Source organism: Neopsephotus bourkii, unplaced genomic scaffold, assembly GCF_033783945.1.
Source record: "Neopsephotus bourkii isolate Nb327-2 ecotype Australia unplaced genomic scaffold, CSIRO-AGI_Nbou_v1 NB_107, whole genome shotgun sequence".
Lineage (NCBI taxonomy): Eukaryota > Metazoa > Chordata > Aves > Psittaciformes > Psittacidae > Neopsephotus > Neopsephotus bourkii.
In genome coordinates this window covers 8,271,338-8,290,345 of record NW_026900624.1, presented here as the reverse complement: position 1 = coordinate 8,290,345, position 19,008 = coordinate 8,271,338, and the positions used below count along the sequence as shown (strand labels likewise).

Sequence of the window (19,008 nt, the reverse complement as noted above, 5' to 3'; positions counted from 1 at the left end):
TTTATTTTTCTGTGCTTTGGGGACTCCTGGTTTGGTTCCCTGCCATGGCACTGAATTATTTCTGGACATCCATGTGCCTTGGCTCTTCCTGTGAAAGGACCGTAGGAGCACTCCCCGAGAAGAGTAAACTCGGGACTTAATTCACTGATTGATTCACAAGGTGTGTTTTTGCCCATCTTGGATGCAAGGCACTTAACTGGTGCAGAGCCTTGCCTTGGAGTGTTCCCAGTCAGGCCCATAAAGGAGGAACACATGTTGATTCTCCTGGATTTTCCCATCCCTCTCTGGCCTATTTCCTTAACATGGTGGCTCTCCATAACTTTAGCAAGAGCTGTTCCTGAGTTCAAGAGTGTGTCTGTACAGTGCTTCTTGAGTGGGTCTTCATGGGGCTATTGTTTTCTGACAGCTGAAACGGAGAAGGGATCTGCAGATAACTTGGATCTGGCTGGCTTGCCTCCTTGCGCAAAAGAAGCGGATAGTCTACAGATGACACCATCTTCTCCAGATTCCAGGAAAAAGGCCAGGGGAATTAAGAGGTTATTTGGAAAGTAAGTAAAAGATGAGAAACTACTGTTCTCCAGAGACGGGGTTTGCACAGGGGTTTGCTGGGAACACATCTTCCCTTTTTCCCCTCTCCAGTGCATGGCTTCATGGTTTACTGTCTCAAGTGCAGGAGCCAGTATGGCATTTGATGGCACGTAGAAGAAGAGCTACAAACCCTGATCTTGACTACATTGGTTGCAGCAGTAGCAGCATGCCTTTTCCTTAGCCAAATGTGAATACACTTCCTTCCATTTAAACTAGGCTCAAAAGAAGCCAGTCCACCACCTTCAACCCAGATGACATGTCTGAGACGGAGTTCAAAAGAGGAGGGACAAGAGCAACTGCAGGACCACGACTGGGCTGGTCTCGAGACCTGGGGCAGTCACACAAGTAAGACAAGCAGTGCAAAGCATGCTGGTGCTTGCCTTCCCAGCAGCTCAGGTCAAGCATGTGACTTAAAGGAGAAGTGCAGTGATGAAATGAAATGTCTCCTCTCATGACAGACAGAAACGGGCATATCTAGGCTGTGTCCTCCTTTCAGAGATGATCTTTGTAGGCTTGAGTTTGTTTTCTGTGTGGTGGGGTCCTGCTGCAGAGTGGAGCCTTCCTTGCTCATGTCTTCAAGAGTAGTACAGTTGTGAGCCCATCTGAAGCAGGGCATAAGCCCTCACATGGCAATGATAGATACTCCTCTGGTATGTTTTCTGGTGCATTTTGGGGTGTTAAAGGCTAATGTGAAAATCATGATCTCAATTCAGAGTTTTAGTTGCACAAAGCAGCAAAGTGGTTGTTTTCAGTAGTATATATAGACTGTGTGTATTGTGATAATGGCAGGAGATCAGCAACAATCAGCACTTCATGGTGCTAACAGTTCAGAATCAGAATAGAATAGTAGAATAGTTTGTGTTGGAAGGGATCTTAAAGATCACCTAGTTCCAACCGCCTGCTGCAGACAAGGACACCTTCCACTAGACCAGGTTGCTCAAAGCCCCATCCAGGCTGTCCTTGAATAGAGACACCCTCTTCTTTGTGAGACTCACAAAGAATGTGACCATGATGCATGTTCTTCCCCAGAGATTGTCCCAGTTCCCACAAATACTAATATGTTAGGCTCAGGTTTGGGGTTTATCATTATGTATGAGAATAGGAGATTTGAGGAATGGGATTAATTAGTCTTTTTTTTGGTAAAATCTTCTGTAGTGAGCTGGACATGCCATTCGCAAAGTGGACAAAGGAGCAGGTTTGCAACTGGCTCCAGGACCAAGGGCTAGGCTCTTACATAAGTAATGGCAGACACTGGATACTGTCGGGGCAAACACTTCTGCAAGCTTCTCAGCAGGATCTGGAAAAGGTGAGACATGTCAGAATCACAAAACCATTGATGTTTCTGTGCATGTAAATCATGTTTGTAAGGTGCGCCCAGGAAAAATAAAAATAAAACAAGATGAGGTTTTAAAATATTGTCATCTGCAGTGATGCCAGATACGTCTCTTTTTAGTTGAATTGCAATTCTCTGCAATTAAACTAATAATTAAATGTGATTTAACTTCATTAAGCATGGACATACCAGTTGGCTATGCCACCTTCTAAAAATATGCACATGAGAGTGCTTCATTATCATATGGGCTTGTAGCCTTGATTCATTAGCAGTCATGTATGGTGCAGTTATTTTATGCCTGTGTGAGAAGGGTGTAAAAAGCTGCTGGTTTGGTCTGGTTGTATTTTCTGCCCATTTTACCCAGAGGAATAAAGATTTGTTACACACAAGGTGGTCAGTCTCTTTGTCTTAAATCATTACAAAGCTGTCTTTTTCTATAATTAGAAACAGGAGAAAAAAATTGGTCAGTTTATACTTTGAATTCACAGTACTCGCTAACGTGTGAGTTTTCAGCTTTTAAAAAAGTCACTCACCAAATAGCCTGTTTTCTTAGTCAGGCAGTGGGATAATTCAGAGTTGTAGTTACAATACAGCTGGAGTAAGAAAAGTGTGATATGCACGTAGTGACACGTAATGGTGTTATCAGAGATAGCACTGGCGGAAGTGTATATGGGATTGAAGAGGTCCTAGAATGGCTGCACTTGCAACTAAACCGAAGAAGGTGTTATGCATTTGGAAGCATTACTTTTAGTAATTTGTGGGACTTTCATGTGCTCTTAACAAAATAAATCTCTTAGCCTTACCTGCCTAAGTGGGGGGGAAGGAAGTAGTCCCATCAAGCATTTTTCTGAATGCTAACATGGTCTATACTGTGGGATTCTTTTTAACCTGGTATGAGAATATTATGGCCAATATTTTTGTGCAGTTTGGAATCCACCCTATTTTGAAACCAGCCCACCACAGTGAGCGGGCCTTTCCCTAGTGCTGAACATGTGCTAAATGATGCTGATACTCAGCAAATAGGAAATACACCTGCCAAGTCACCAGCAAGTGCTGTGTGCAGTGTGACTCTGAAATCATTTATAGTTAAGCAGAGGGAGAAATAAAATACAGTATTGTTTCTAGATTTGTTGTTTTCCTTCCATTCAAAGGAGCTTGGGATAAAGCACCCATTGCATCGGAAGAAGCTTCAGCTTGCTCTGCAGGCACTTGGATCTGAAGAGGAAAACAATCATGGAAAATTGGATTACCACTGGGTTACCAGTAAGATTTTATTACATGCTGAAGCAGCAACTTAGGGGTTCCTAATTGTAGCTAACTTGGGGCCCAAAAGATGAGAACTTGGATACCCCACTAATGTGTCTGTCTCTGCCTTAGGGTGGCTGGATGACATTGGCCTCCCCCAGTATAAGACCCAGTTTGATGAAGGAAAGGTGGATGGCCGAATGCTCCATTACATGAGTGTGGTAAGTACATTGCTTTTCTTTATTCTGACATCTTATTCATGTTCTTAGTTTCACTCTGCTTTTATGCACATGGGTGTACCTCCAGATAGCTCACTAAAGGTCAGGTGAGACTAGAGAAACCCTGTTGTCACTGAGCTTATTGTTGCAACTGCAGAGATACTAAATTCATGTAACACCCTCCAACCTCTCCATCCCAACCTTCATGTTCCTCCTGGACTGGACACTGGAACAGATTGCCCAAGGAAGGTGTAGATGCCCCATCCCTGGCAGTGTTCAAGGCCAAGTTGGATGGGGCTTTGAGCAACCTGGTCTTGTGGAAGCTTGGGGGTCTGGGGGGCATTGGAACTAGATGATCTTTTAAGGTCCCTTCCAACCCAAACCAGTCTGTGATTCTGTGAATGATTCATAAATCAGGTCTTCAAATTTTATGGATGATTGCAGGGAGAAAGCTGAGGAAGGTCATAGTGTCAAAGGCATTGCTACTGCTACAAGGATAAGCCAGAATGCCATACTTGTCTGTGTGCTTCACTGCAGTGTTTAAAGGACCCCTTGAAACTGTAGTGGGTGTCATGTGTTAAGTTAATGCTAATATCTGTAACCTATGGAAAACAGAAGGCCTGATATTGCTGCTCACCTGCAGGTATTTCCTATATTGTTTCCAGCTTCAAAGATACTATCTTACAATGGAAAAGCAAGCATAGTAAGCAAGAGCCCAGACCCACACATGAGAAATGGGTGATCTTGTGCTGAACATTTATGTGTGACACTGATGTGCTCAGGCGGTGTTAGTAAGTACGCAGAAGTGCAAATTCTGTGGTCACAGTTCATGCAGCTGGGCCTTTGCTGTTCAGGTTGGTATTAATTAGTAGCAGCAGGTGGAATTTTTTCTTCAGTGAGCAAACATTCAGCCTACTTACCTATTCATGTGGGTGCTTAAGTGAAAAAAACCCAAGCCATTTCCTTTGAAGAAGACTCTAGTTTTAAGAGTCAACTTGTTTGAAAACAAGCTACATTTAATAGCTTTTACATTATGTATTTCAAAATGCTTAGCACCAGCATCAACATCCCACTTTACTGCCGGTCAGGTAAAGCCAACCCAGCAGGTTTCCTTTGTGTAAGGTCTCAGGTAAGATGAGATAAGACCTTTGTTCTTCTCTGGAGACAGAAATGCAAACTGAGCATCGCTAATACTAATTCCTTCTGTATGACAAAGAAGAAATCAGTCGCACTCTTGTTCTTTCATAAGCCATGCCATGGACAGAGTAAAAGTTACCTTTTTATGCAGTATTTGCATGTGTTTTATGTAGGCTTTGCAATTGCACTGGGAGAAAGCTTAAGGTTGATCAATGTCATTCTCCTCCTGTAAGACAAGCACAGCGCTGCTGAGGAACTGCAGCCACTGCCCAGGACTGACCTGCCTCACCTGCCTGGCATGACTATGCTGTTGAGTCCATTTTGATCAAATGTTACTCACTACTTATGTAGTGTGGGGTTTGGGGTTTGTACATTAGTATAAAATAGTAGAGCTTGGTCTTGTGTTAGGAGGCATTACTACTACTGTATTAGCTGAATGAGAATGAATGTGGGTTAAGATGCAGCATAGGCTGTAATGGAAGGGAACTTTTAGTATTCAACAGTCAGTCTTTCTTGTGTTAAAAAAGGAAAGAAAAGTAATAGGTTAACAGCGAAGGCACATAGCGTACATATTCTGACCAAATAGAGTCCAGTATTCATAGCACATAAGTAGCACTAAAACATACTAAGTAAGCCAGGTTAGCCCTGACACAAGGACGTATAAATGTATCAAAGTCAGCCAACTTGTATCGGTGGAGAATTGGACTTCTGAGACGTTTCATGTGTGTGCAGCAGTGCCTGCGCAAGGTAGGACCTACCATGACAGTGAGCTGGGGCAAAGGAGACTTAAACTGAGTTTCTCTGCAGCCTGGGTATGGTCACCCTTTCCATCGTTCCATCATTTGTGACAAGCATTTATGAAAGATTTAGCATTTGCAGTTGTGGGAGACCAACCTGGCACACCTTCTCTGTTTTCATTCTAAACATACAGAACGCCTCACTTTTCAGTGTAATTTATTGTTTTCAGTTAAACTTTTAGCTGGGCATTTGTGGTATTAATACTTTTGTCAGGAATAAATGCAGATGCCAGGTGAGTCTGATGCACTGTGTTTGGAAAGCTGCCCTGGTTCTAAATGGATGGCTGAGGGTATGTCATCTTATCCTCTATCCCCCTTGTTACCCCAGTTTCCCCACAGAGCTCCATACCCTACTGGGAAAACATCACCCAGCAGCTAGTACAGTGCAACATAGGAAGCTTTTCTTTTGGGACTGATGGTTTGACATTAATCTCATGTCTCATATATTAAAATCTTAATCCAGAATGTATCAATCAGATGTGTCTTTTAAAGCCAGGGTCTGAAGCACTCTCCTCCAATTGGGTGCTCTTCCACCAGTAAGTGTTTATGTTTGATTCTCCTTCCTCTTTGACAGGATGACTTGCTGTCCTTAAAAGTTGTCAGTGTCCTCCACCACCTCAGCATCAAGAGAGCCATTCAGGTTTTGAGAATAAATAACTTTGAGCCCAACTGCCTGCGTAGGAGGCCGTCTGATGAGGTACTGCCATAAAATGAAGCTGTGAAGAGGAATCCTCTAGGTTTTTATCCCCTGGTGTTTCTAATTATTCCTGCTCTGCTCTCTCATTCTGTTGCCTCCTTCCTATTTCATTCTATTTCATTTTTGCTTTCCTTTTTCTTATCTTATTCTTCCAGCCTCATGCTCTGCCACTACTACCTGCAATACCACTTACTTTCCTCCACCTGCCGTGGTCCCAGACTCATGCTCCCCTTGCCAAATCTCCCTCTTCTCTTCTTAAGCAACAGCTGGCTGTTTTGGCTTAGTCTCTGATGTCTGGAACATAAATCATTGTGAACTCAGCGCACTGTTCCCATAAGTCTTGTGTAACTCTCTAGAATATTGAAGGTTGTGTCAAAATGTTCCGTGTAAAAGGGGGAGTTTGGCCCTCTTACCAGACAGGAGACTGCCATCAGTTTGTTTTGGAAGCTGGATAGAGCAATGGATGATGAAGCAACCCAGACTTTTGGATTTAGATTTGTGATGTGTATCTGCAAGAAAAGCACAGCAGCTCATGGAGCTAGCTAAATTTTCAGTTCTATTGGTAGAAATTGCATGTAGTCCTAGTGCACAACAGGTGATCAAATGGTGTGAAGCATAATACAGACCTGTCCACTGTCCAGACCCATGGCCACATTGGTATTGCTTCAAGACAGCAATCCAGAAAGAGCTGTCTGTTTTTTTGTCAAGTGCAAAGTGGGCTTGAATTCATTAAGTGCAGGAGAGGTTTGTTTCAGTGAAGACTGGGGTTGGGACAGCTGAGATGGGAAGTCTCCTTAACTGCCTGCTCCTCCTGTTCACAGAATAATGTCACACCTTCCGAGGTCACCCAATGGACCAACCATCGCGTGATGGAGTGGTTACGCTCCGTTGATCTGGCAGAGTATGCACCTAACCTGCGGGGGAGCGGTGTGCATGGGGGATTGATGGTAAGGTTCTTGGCTTGCTTGTTCCATCTTATTTAAAAAAACCACATGGCTGAGAATTGCAAGAGCAAAGTTCTGAAGTTATCTGTGCTGCACACTCTTCATCTTCTTATCCTGCTTAGTGAGAAGTCGCTATCAAGGTGTAGTACCTTTTTTCTTAACGGACATGACTGTCTTGGGCAGAATTAGGATGGGCAGCAATGGGTTTGATTATGTGTATTCTCCTCACAATTTAATTTGTGTATGGTATTCTCCACCCTCTGTCCTACAGTGCTGTACACTGCTATCTTGCTGTTAAACAGCCGCCGTCTTCCTTCTTAGATCTGGTCCTAGACCTGGATATGTTCTTATTTTGTGAGGAAGGCTTGTTACTTCTGTAAAATTTGCCATTTCAGTGTCAAACCAGGATTGGCTTTAATTACCATCACAAACTCCAGACACGACTTACACTTGCAGAAGTTTGTTGTGGTGATTGAGAGGAATATCCCTGCTCCAAACATTTTACATCTGTTTATTTTCCATGATTCCTCTAGCTATTTTTCCTGAATTAAAGAGGACTATAGGTAAACATTTTGTGGCAGCTTCACGCGTTATGTGAGCTAAGGGTGGATTTATCTGTTCCTTTCTTCTTACCTGCCATTTTTTCTCTATTTATAACTCAAGAAGGAAAGCCCGGAGGTAGCATTTTATCAGTCCTTTAGTTAACTCTCTTTTCTCGCTCTTTGTTGTGTCTTTCCTCTAATATACAAACAAAAACCACAAAGCAATCTTAGGAAGTGACCAAGATAGGCATATCTGTTGGTGTACGTGAGACCTCATCACACAGTGCTGGCTTCAGCTGGATTCTCTGTGATTTGATTAATAGGTTTTGGAGCCTCGATTCAATGTAGAAACCATGGCACAGTTGCTGAACATCCCACCAAACAAAACACTGCTGAGACGGCACTTGGCGACTCATTTCAACCTCCTTATTGGCCAGGAGGCCCAGCAGCAGAAACGTGAAGCCATGGAGTCCCCAGACTACGTCCTCTTAACAGCCACTGCCAAAGTAAAGGTAAGTCAGTTGTTCTGGGTTGGTGCACGAGCTTCCAGGCAAGCATTTAGATCTCCATTATGCTGGTTTTATCTGTGTTTGGAGGGCAGTTCAGTAAAATCTGAGAAAAGGGTCTGGCTGCTAATGAAAGATGCATGAAAGCAAAACTCAGCAGATCTGGATCTGGCACTTGTTTGACATTCATGTTTGACACATGAATGCACCATACCTCATCCTCTCACATGCACAGACAAGAGGTAGAACTCTTGTAGTTGTCCTTCTGTCTGTCCTGTAAGATGTCTTAGAAGGGAGACTGTCTCTTACTATTTATATGCTCATGGTTTAATGCAGTGGGATTCTGATCTCATTTGAGATCCTTAAATGGTGTTGTCTGAACAATTGTAGAATGAGGGGACACATCTTGTTCTTTTAGATGCATTTAGCATGAAATACAGCTATTTAGAAGATCTTTATTTATTAGAGTAGTGGGGTTTTAACCATTATTGAAACACCAGTGCAGCAGTAAGAGATCTGTTAATTCTTTGCTGATTGTCAATTTTCTCTTCACTTGTAAGCCAAAGAAACTTGCCTTCAGCAGTTTTGGAAGCCTGAGGAAGAAGAAGCAAGATGATGTGGAAGAGTATGTATGTCCTATGGAGCTGGGACGGGCATCTGGAAGTGGGTCAAAGAAGGGTTTTAAGCCTGGCCTGGATATCCGAGTATATGATGATGATGATTTGGACAGGCTGGAGCAGGTAAGCCAGTTCTAGCAGTCTGGAGTCCTTGACTGTGCAGTCAGGTTTGGTGGAAAACCTTGCTTTTGCCAGGGAGGCCTTCCTTTTGCTTTGGTCTCTGAAGATCCTGACTTCTTGCAGTCACACAGCATTACCAACAAAGTGTCTCTCAGCCCGGGGAGGTTCAAGCTGTGAATGCAGTGACTTTAGGACCTACTCTGGCATAACTGTTCTCTCCTGGTGGTGCACACTCCTCCTTTGCTCTGACCATTATTGCTGTAATCAAGCAGTTACATTATGTGCTGCACTTAACTGCCACTCTGTCATGGCAAACAATGAATTTATTATTGATTCAGTATTCACTGTTTTTTTTTGTAGATGGAAGATTCAGAGGGAACAGTGAGGCAAATAGGAGTGTTTTCTGAAGGCATCAACAACTTGACAGTAAGGCTTAAAAGTGGGGTCTGTGGAATAAGATCTCTGTTACTCTAAGATGGGTATAAACCCCTTGGCAGTCACTAGTATTAAATAGTGATGCTGTTTAATACAAATACACTAAGTACAACTTCTCTTTGCTGTTAGTGGCTCTGTCAAGCAGCTGAGTTTTGTAGTTTGGGGGCAGGTGCTTTGATCAATCTCAGCTTGTGGCAGGCCTTAGTCTTTGGCTAGCCTACTGGTCTCGGAGGGCTAAAATATATACAGTGTAAATTATGGATATAGTGAAGCCTTATCAGACTTGGGGTTAGTTGAGGTTCTCTGGGTTTTGTGTATGGATGGAGGGAAAAAGAAAACTTGGTGCTATAAGAAGATACTTGCCCACTGTGGCAGCAGGTTCTGCTGGCTGGTAGCCCATGGTTGCCAGAATCGCCACCCTCTGGCGAGGGCAGAGGCCAGTGCTTTGCCCTTGGGTGGTGAGTTGCCACATTAGGATCACAGCACATCTTCTGGGTGGAAGCCCAGCTCCAGTCTATGCTTCCCGAGCCATTTGGGCCAGCAGGCAGCAGTGAGCTAGCTGGCTTTTCAGCAGCGTGGGTGGTGAGCTAGCTGGCTTTTCAGCAGAGCAAAGCAGTGGCTGTCAGGGTGATGGTGGTGTTTGCTGCCAGGCACATGACTGGAGCATCCCACGTGCCTGATTTCAGTTGTAAGGGCCTGAAACTTGACTTTTCCCTCCTTTCCCTTCTAGCACATGCTGAAGGAAGATGAAATGTTTAAAGACTTTGCAACTCGCTCTCCTAGCACCAGTATAACGGATGAGGACTCCAACGTGTGACAGTAACCACCAGGCACTGGCAAAGGCTCACTTTCGTATGTGCAAGAAACGTCATCATTATACATGACGGGCAGCAGATCATGTACATCACATTGCTCTTGCTTCTGTTTCTTAGAAGTAACACTGGGGGCTGGAGAATTTAGGAAAACAAAAAGGTGCCTACTCTAAAGTTGCCATAAGAAACACCCTGACACTGGTGAATGGTAATTGTTTTTACTATATTTAATGTACAAACTGGTGATTACGTTTCAGAGTGTTGCATTTAATTTTATGTGGTATAATAGTGCTCCTTTTGCTTATTCATGGCCTCAGATAATACCTTATATTGTTTCAAAATAACAGAAGTTGTTAGGTAGAAGTCTGTAGATATCATGCACAAGCTTTTTCTAGGCTCTCAGCTGAAAATAGCTGTTCCTGCTCTTCTTCAAGTTCGTTTGTTCAGCACAAATGCCAGTTCTGCCCTTCCTACAGTATCCAATGTAGAATTTTAATCATCCATGCCCTGCATAAACCCCCCGGTAGCTCTTGACTGTTGCTCTTATTTTTATACAGTTTTATAAAAAAAGAAAAAGGAAAAAAGAAATATATGAAGTACATATAAAAGCAGAAATTTAGATTTTGTGAGAGAGAGTGATGGAAAGTTCGAGGTGTGGGGGAAGGGGAGAGGCTTGTAAAAAAAAAATTATGCCAGTTTGCATACCAGCTGGTTACTGGAAAAGGCAGGCTGACCTTTGGAACTGTTTTCTTTCATTGCTTTTTACTTACGTGCACAGTTCAATGATCTTCCATTTGGGATGGTGAAACAAGTACAAAGCAGGTTTCTTCTAGCCATGACTCTGCAGGAGCTGCACATCTTAAAACATCTTCTTTCTTGTTCCCAGCAGCAGTAGTTAGAGCATCCAAACAAGGTGATTAACACTTCTGTGCCATAAAAATTTCCTCTGAGTTGAGAGTACTCCCTGCATATGGAAGAGATATTTCTGTGCTGTGACTAATGTAAAGATGGTGTAGTTGCAAGAAAGTATAATGTTATATAGAGAAATGTATAGGAAATATATTATTTCAGAATATTAAACCTAAGGTGGGACTTTTTCTCCAAAATTCAGTTATGAAAATCATTTTACCTTCTCAAAGCACAGCTCCTCTGCTTTTGAAGATCATCAGATTTTAATAACTAAGCCAATGCAAATCTTTTGTCAGACTTTGGTATTGCAAGGTGTCCTAGCCAAAAGCAAATGGCAAAAATGTAACTCTGTTTATTACAGTGGTCATTAGTACGGTGTTGAACGTTGCATGTATTTTAGCACAATGGCATGAAGCTTCTTTGCTTTGTAAGGGCAAAAAAAGTACATCTGGAATTGTTCCCCGTGGTGGTGTGTTGCTGTACCAAGCGTTTGTGGCTTGTTTTATTGCTCTCCTTGCTGGAAGTGAGACTGTTCCCAACACATTGCTGACATGGTGCAAGGGGTGTCAGATTGTGCTGACCTTGTGGGTGTTTATGAAACACTATTACCAAAGCTAGGAGAAGAAAGGTTCTTACAGGGTTCAGGGTTCAAGGGCTTCCAGGGAGCTCAAGTCATAGATTGGAGACACACTCTAGCATTGTATTATTGTAATTTGATAAGCTGTTGCCAGCCTGGTTCCTTGAAGGATGTGCAGCATAGACTATTATTTATGTAGCAAGATGAAAGACTTGATGTGGACCAGTTGTGTTACACATAATATCAAGTGCTGCCATTTTCTCTTTAGTTACTGGAGCCAGGCAAACAATCCATAATGTATACATAAAATAGTTTGTGCTGCTTAACAGTTATCTACAAACAGATCCCAACTGAAGCTTTATTCAGTATTCCTGATGAATTCCTGTCTGTAAATAATTTGCTGACTGTTGTTTATTCCTCTGCAGTCTTGAGGGTGTTTGAGCCATTTTATTCAGGCAGAAATACCCCATTGTGGAACGCCTGCTCTCAGCTTTAGGGTGCAGATGCTTGGGATGGGAATTCAGGGCTCGCTTTCTGTGAATACTCTGTAATATGGTTATTACTCACATGTAAGTTGAGTTTAAGACCCTGTTCTCCCAAATGCTGCAGAAGCACTGGGAAGACATGGTGCAGGCCTCTGAGCTAAAGTATTCCTCCAGATTTGATCTCACTAGTGAATATGACTGGATATTCACAGGAAAAAATAAGGGGACCCAGTAACACAATATTATGTGCTGAAAGAGGCACAAATAGTCTCTGATTTCTCTTCAATCCAGTGCTAGCCTATCAACAAAGGCAGATGATCACAGTATCACAGTATGTTAGAGATTGGAAGGGACCTCAAAAGATCATCTAGTCCAATCCCCCTGCCGGAGCAGGAACACCTAGATAAGGTTACACAGGAACGTGTCCAGGCGGGTTTTGAATGTCTCCAGAGAAGGAGACTCCACAACCTCCCTGGGCAGCCTGTTCCAGTGTTCCGTCACCCTCACTGAGAAGAAGTTTCTTCTCAAGTTTAAGTGGAACCTCTTGTGTTCCAGTTTGTACCCATTACCCCTTGTCCTATCATTGTTTGCCACTGAGAAGAGCCTGGCTCCATCCTCGTGACACTCCCCCTTTATATATTTATATACACTAATAAGGTCACCCCTCAGTCTCCTCTTCTCCAAACTATAGAGACCCAGCTCCCTCAGTCTTTCCTCATAAGGGAGATGCTCCACTCCCTTAATCATCTTAGTTGCCCTGCGCTGGACTCTCTCCAGCAGGTCCCTGTCCTTCTTAAACTGAGGGGCCCAGAACTGGACACAATATTCCAGATGAGGTCTCACCAGGGCAGAGTAGAGGGGAAGGAGGACCTCTCTCGACCTACTAACCACCCCCCTTCTAATACACCCCAGGATGCCATTGGCCTTCTTGGCCACAAGGGCACAGTGTCGGCTCATGGTCACCCTGTCGTCCACCAGGACCCCCAGGTCCCTCTCCCCTACACTGCTCTCTAACAGGTCGTTCCCCAACCTATACTGGAACCTGGGGTTGTTCCTGCCCAGATGCAGGACTCTACACTTTCCCTTGTTATATTTCATCAAGTTATTCCCCGCCCAACTCTCCAGCCTGTCCAGGTCTCTCTGGATGGCAGCACAGCCTTCTGGCGTGTCGGCCACCCCTCCCAGCTTAGTGTCATCAGCAAACTTGCTGATAGTACACTCAATTCCCTCATCTAAATCATTGATGAATATATTAAATAATACTGGTCCCAGTACCGACCCTTGAGGCACTAATGGTGATGATGGTTTAAGCAAGTCCCGTGTAAGTAGCATTCTGCTCCCAACAACCCCATTCCTGCATTCACCAGCTGGAAGTAAGGTCATCGCTTCAAAGGTGCCTGTCCCTGAACCTTGGTTATTTTATGGGGCTGGAATATGAAAGCAAGTGATCAAGTCAGGAAGTTTATATGATGTGCATGTGCACACAATGATACTGTTGGGGTATTTAAATTTGTGTGTGTTTGAAGAGGGCAACATAACTATTGTGTATTGCCACGTAAAATCCAATAAAGTCTGTGGAAAATGCCAAGTGTTTCTGAACGCTGGTTCCTTTCTAATATAATATCCTTGTTTCCCATGTTACTTTCATAGAAAACTTATTTTGTTCAATTTAAAAGACACAGGAGGGAAGAGGGGCAAACTCGCACATTTTTTGTGGATTCAGTTTGATTGTCAATAGTGTCTGCAGAAGGATTCAGCTAGGAAATCAACTACCCTCAGTCTTTTTATTTATTTCTGGAATCAGATTTGAGTCATCTCGGGTTGTTTGCTATGGCGTAATGAGGAAGTGCTTTCTTGTTGCTCGGTGTGTACTCCTCAGGGAGTCCTCACAGGGTGCCAAAGGAAAGACCAGCTCTGGCCCTTCTACCTGTACAGAGCTACTGTCTCTCTGGTCCCAGGTGTTGTTCCTGTCCCTGTGCCCTCACAGCCCTCATCAGTCATGGGAGCTCCAGCTACTGCATTGTGTTGCTGGGATGAAGGTATGAATGATGATCAAGGTTTTACCCAGCATAGCCGAGATAACAGACCAGAAAATGCAGGATCCCTATCTTGTGACCTTGATTTCTGTGCTTTTGTTAATCAGCAGATGAACATTTCAGTGGGAACACCGAGGATAAACACTTTGAAACCTAGACTATAATAAACTGTTGTTGTCTGTTTTTTTACAGTAATGAGGAAAAGATAGATGTGTATCCATCAAGAGCCTATGAAAATTAAACCCATCTTTTTTTACTGTTTGCTTAAATTACATGCGTGCCTCCCAACCTGAGGACTTCTACAGGGCAGTCTGTTCCAGTGCTCTGCCACCCTCAGCATAAAGTTTTTCCTCATGCTGAGGTGAAACCTCTCGTGTTTCAGTTTATGGCCATTGCTCCATGTGCACTGCCAGGGCACAACTATAGCAGCAGTTAATACTGGGATACAGGCAACAGCTCATCAGAAAAGACCACTGGCTCATTTCAAGTGCCCTGTGGAAGTCCTCAGGTTTGGATTCATGCGTTTCTTGGGGTGATTAAAAGAAAAAGGTTGTTTCATGTCCAGGAAACACCCAGTGCCAATGAAAATGACTTCTCTGTAGTAGTCCTAGAAAGAGATCAAAGGTGATCAGTCTGGAATGAGATAGCATCAGCTAAAGGAATGGTGCCAGAGTTAACAACAAGGAAACAAGCAAAGATGAATTCAGTAGGTGTGAAAGCCACTGGGCCTGTCAGGCTGGTTGCTGTTCAGTCACCTGCAGAGAAACACACACAAGGAAGCCTGCCTGCCCTGCCGAACAGCAGCGGGTTCACAGGGCTCAGCTCTGCCACTGCCATGACCTTCAGCTGGAGGGTGGCAGGTTAGCCATATGCATGCTCAATAGGTCTGGCTGAACCCAGTGCCTACATAGCCTTTGATGGAATAAGAAGGGACTTCCCTGAGGTGGTCTGCCTGTGGAAGTGACCTCCTGCATGGAAAATGGGCCAGAAGTTCTCAAAAGAGGACAACCAGCAGAACAAGGCTGAAACTCATCATCTGTGAAGTCTTCAGCTGAGGTGTGGTCCATGTATCCCAAAGGCTGAAGAGCTACCTTGGAACCCCAGAGCAAATTCCAGCCAGCCACAAACACGCTGAGTGAAACTTTTGGTCAACTTCATCATCTTCTGCCTGAAAAAGGGGGTGGAGGCACGCATCACAACTAGCACAATGACCAAGCAGCAGTCTTCACTGTTTGGGGTGGGCTGGATCTGGACCCTGTCTGGAGCCGACAAGCAAATCAAATTTCAACTTGCCATACAGGCTTTACAGCTGGCTGATCTTTTCCATAGCTGAGGTGGTGGAGCATTGCTGCCAAAAAGCTGCACTGGCAGATGAGCATTTCCAGAACAGGAGCAGGTTTGAGAAGCTGGTGGAGTTCTGCCACCTGGTGGGACAGGACTGCCTGGGCTTGTTCATCATAGTCGGTGTGCCAGGGAAGCCCAAGGACATCCGAGGAGTCATGCTAGACAGCGTTGCCAAGGAGGAGCAAAACTACCGCCTGTCGGGCAGGGATGCGCTATGGCAATTTGGCACCAGTTCTGACAGCTTCCTGCCCATGAAAGACATGTTGGAAAACTGCCTTGGCACAAAAACTGGACTGAAGGAGGTGGGCAGCATTGTACATAAGCTTCCTGTAAACCACTGGGTACAGCAGTGGCACTCTGCACCCTGGCTGCGTGGGGCTCAGTGCTGCCTCCGGCTTTTCTTCTCACACAACGTTCCCTCCACCCCCTTAATTCCCACCTTCCCCTCCAACCATCACATTCCCTTGGCTCCTGCAGGAGCCAAGCTGAGTCAGTCTCTCCAGGTTTGAAACAACAGGACTCACCTGCCAGAAAAATGTGTTTATAGAAGACACGTCATTTTTCCAGGACATTTTGTTCACCAGACATCAAGTGTTGGCTGGAGCCAGTGAAAGCTTTATCACCCTAAAAGCCTTTGGGCAGTCATGGTAGAGCTGACTCACAGCCTTTAGTGCCTCTGTGGCAAGTGTTGAGTCTGTAATAAAATGGAATGGTCAAGATTTGCACCTAGGTTGAAGGACAGTATCAGAGCTCAGAAATGCTGGTTTGGAGGCGTGAGCTGGTTCCCAACTAAGAGGTAAAAACCCTTCCTCTTAGAAATGGCTAGAAATGGACTGTATGAGAAACCTATTACCTGCCCCCTAATAGTAGATCAGTGCCAGGCTCTGGAGGGCTTCAGCACTGTGACTGAAAGGCAGGGGCAGGGTCGGTCCCAGCTGCAAGGCCTGTTCCTGCCAAGCACTGTGTGAGGGCAAGGAGCGGCTGAAGGCAGTGGCAGGTGCTACAGAAAACTTGGTTAAAAATCAGTGAGTATGGACAAAACCTGGCCCTGGGGATGCTGGTGGGAGTTTTCACTTCTCATGGCAGCAGTGGCAACTGCTCACCACGTGTGGCAGAGAGCAGAAGTCTGGAGGAGGCAAAACTTTGAATTTGGTTTGAGTAGCTCAGTGGCTGGTTGCATTTAGCGACTGATTTATTCCATTTCCCTCTGCTTTTAGTGGATAGAGTAAGACTTTGGGACTGCACCATTGTAATTACTTTCTTTCAGCCACTGTTAGCAAGGGAAGGAAGACCTGCTAAGTTGTCAAATTGGAAAACTCAACTTTGTAGTGGTCTGAATAGTTTGGTCACTGCAAAGCTCCTCTGCCTGTAGTTTTCTTGTAAGTTTAGTCCTTTTATTTAATAGGAAAAAAAAGTAATTTCAAAAGCTTATTCACATTTTATCCTCCCAGGGTGTGGGAGGTGGAAGAGACAGCAGGGGTGCATTGGTGATTGATCACCCAAGGCGGAAGGAAGGCTGGGAGAAGGGTCTCTGTGTGGCTGAGGGCTAGGATGGGGAAACTGCAGCAGCTGAGAAATAAAGGCTGTTACTTAGACAGTTTTCCATAGCATAGGTGTGGAGGCTGAGAGGTGAACTGAAATAAAACAAGCACACGTAGAACTGTGAAATTTGTAGCTGGGTATGGAGAAGGGAGGCCTTTTGGGTTTAAAACAGTTCATTGCAAGACAGTTTGTTTTTAAAGAGCTGCCATCACTGTGGTTTCTTTGTTTGTAGCAGGGGTTTGGTGGGGCAAAGGGGAAAGTTCTGGTGTTTTACATAGAAAACATGCATAGTTTTATATAGATGACAGATAGTGGGAATATGTGCCATTAATCAGGAGAGTTGTGTTGGTTTGGGATTTGGGTTTTTTTTTGCCCATTTAAATAACCACTGCTGCAGCAGGAGTGCTTGGTTTATAAAGGACCAGCAAAAGAGCTTTAAGTTTGCATTAAATTGGTATCTTACTTGCAACTAGGATATGTCTCTTAAGCTATTCAGTTCTTCAGGAATGTTTCTCTGAAAACTGGTTGGGCATTTTCCTTTGGATGTTTTGCATGGTTTTTTGGTGTTGGAAGAAGAAAATCAAAGTGTCTGGACTATGTAGAGTTCAAACTATGGCAGTTACACCCTGGGGCAGGTGCCAATGTGATTCATGTCCTTCGAAGTGTCCCTGGTACCTCAGACATGTCATGCAGGCTTGGCGTTTCTTCTGGGAGCCAGGGTACATTGCCCAGGCAGCACTACACTCTTCACCTTGTGGGTTTTGGTTCAGGAGCCCAGGCCCTCAGCAGTGATGGAAACCAGCCCAGGCTCTGTATCATGGCTGATAATGGTGAAGATGATACACAACCAAGTATTTAACGACATAAACTTGAGAATGTTCATTTATTCAGCCAAGCTGGAGCCTCAGCTCAGGTGAGTCACAGCCATACCATGTGCTTCTGTAACCAGACACACTGATTTACCAGGCAAGGTGCTGACCTCAGGCAGTTTAATCCCATCATAATTTGTATAATAAGGTTGGTTACTAAAACCAAAGTGAAGGGGTTGGGTCATGTTGTTGTTTTTCCTTTAGGCATCATTTGCTAATGTATAGTTTAGTATAATGTATAGTTTACATAGTTTAGACTGTAGGTGAGCTCAAGAGCTCATGGAAGCATAACTGAAGTGAAGAAAGGCTACCAAAAGAAGAGACTTGCAGCGCTGCTGCTGTTGGCTGGTGAGCTTAGCCAGGTAGGTCTTCATAATAAGAAAAACACAGTAGAACACCTCACCCCATCCTTCTTAAAGAAACTTTAAGAACCATGATTAGCTTATCACAGGATGCAGATATCCACCCCAACCTGGGTCCACCAGGAGTTTCCGACTCAAGCAGAGAAGATCTGGGCCCCTGGTGCCAGGGTTCTATTACTCCAGACGGTGGCTGGCACAAACCTCCCTTCCCTTCCCCTGTGGCAAAAGAAGCAGCATGGTCTGCGTACCCCAAGCTGTGTGAACACTGCCTGACAGAGGCCTTCATCTATAGCCATCCTAGCCCTCAGCCACACAGAGACCCTTCTCCCAGCCTTCTGCCTTGGATGATCCATCACCAGTGCACTTCTGCTGTCTCTTCCATCTCCCATACCCTGGGAGGATAAAACCTCCATTCCCTGCTGCCCAGATACTTCCCTTCTGCTGCTGCAAGGACTCTAGTTTCTGTGGTTAGCTCAGAAAGCTGAAGTAAGCTCCATAAGCCATTAAGTGAAGGGGACCCACCTCTGGTGAAGCCAAAGCAGCAGCAGCCCTTTTAATCCTGTTTCTCTCAGGAAACCTTCCACAAAGTGCCTCTCACATGGAAGGTTTGTGTTTCCCCAGCTGCTTTGTAACATGCACTTTAGTGATACTCAGCACGTCCTGTCAGAAAACTGGAAGAACACTCGTCTTTTCTGTAAGAGATGAACTGGCTCGAAGAAAGTAACTAAGTATTTTTACCACTGACTTGTTTAGATGCTCTAGTGCAGGACCATAAGCAAAAGGTGTGACACAGTTTTGTTTCAGCAGATTATATAAAATCCCTCTTTTTATTTATTAAAAGAGCCTCATGTTCACAAGGAAGACGTACAAAACAAAGGTCAAAAGAGGATATT

The 19,008-nt window shown here is 44.3% G+C and overlaps 2 protein-coding genes across 20 annotated transcripts in view; both read left to right on the top strand.

Annotated features, from left to right (window-relative positions):
- PPFIBP1 (PPFIA binding protein 1) overlaps positions 1–13,550 on the top strand; it is a 113,112-nt gene extending 99,562 nt beyond the window's left edge. For all 19 annotated transcript variants that reach the window (XM_061359624.1, XM_061359618.1, XM_061359610.1 and 16 more), the window contains 12 exons: positions 407–548; positions 805–933; positions 1,744–1,894; positions 3,073–3,184; positions 3,299–3,387; positions 5,893–6,015; positions 6,837–6,962; positions 7,825–8,013; positions 8,568–8,747; positions 9,105–9,170; positions 9,910–12,293; positions 13,274–13,550. In XM_061359624.1, coding sequence (XP_061215608.1) covers positions 407–548; positions 805–933; positions 1,744–1,894; positions 3,073–3,184; positions 3,299–3,387; positions 5,893–6,015; positions 6,837–6,962; positions 7,825–8,013; positions 8,568–8,747; positions 9,105–9,170; positions 9,910–9,996 — 1,394 coding nt within the window. In that variant the 3' untranslated portion in view covers positions 9,997–12,293; positions 13,274–13,550. The remainder of the gene's footprint in view (positions 1–406; positions 549–804; positions 934–1,743; positions 1,895–3,072; positions 3,185–3,298; positions 3,388–5,892; positions 6,016–6,836; positions 6,963–7,824; positions 8,014–8,567; positions 8,748–9,104; positions 9,171–9,909; positions 12,294–13,273) is intronic.
- Positions 13,551–13,792: 242 nt separating this feature from the next.
- Positions 13,793–15,851, top strand: REP15 (RAB15 effector protein). Its single transcript, XM_061364760.1, is given in 5 exon segments — positions 13,793–13,797; positions 14,987–15,094; positions 15,096–15,143; positions 15,145–15,369; positions 15,371–15,851. Coding segments are annotated over 5 exon segments (867 nt in total).
- The last annotated feature ends 3,157 nt before the right edge of the window (positions 15,852–19,008 follow it).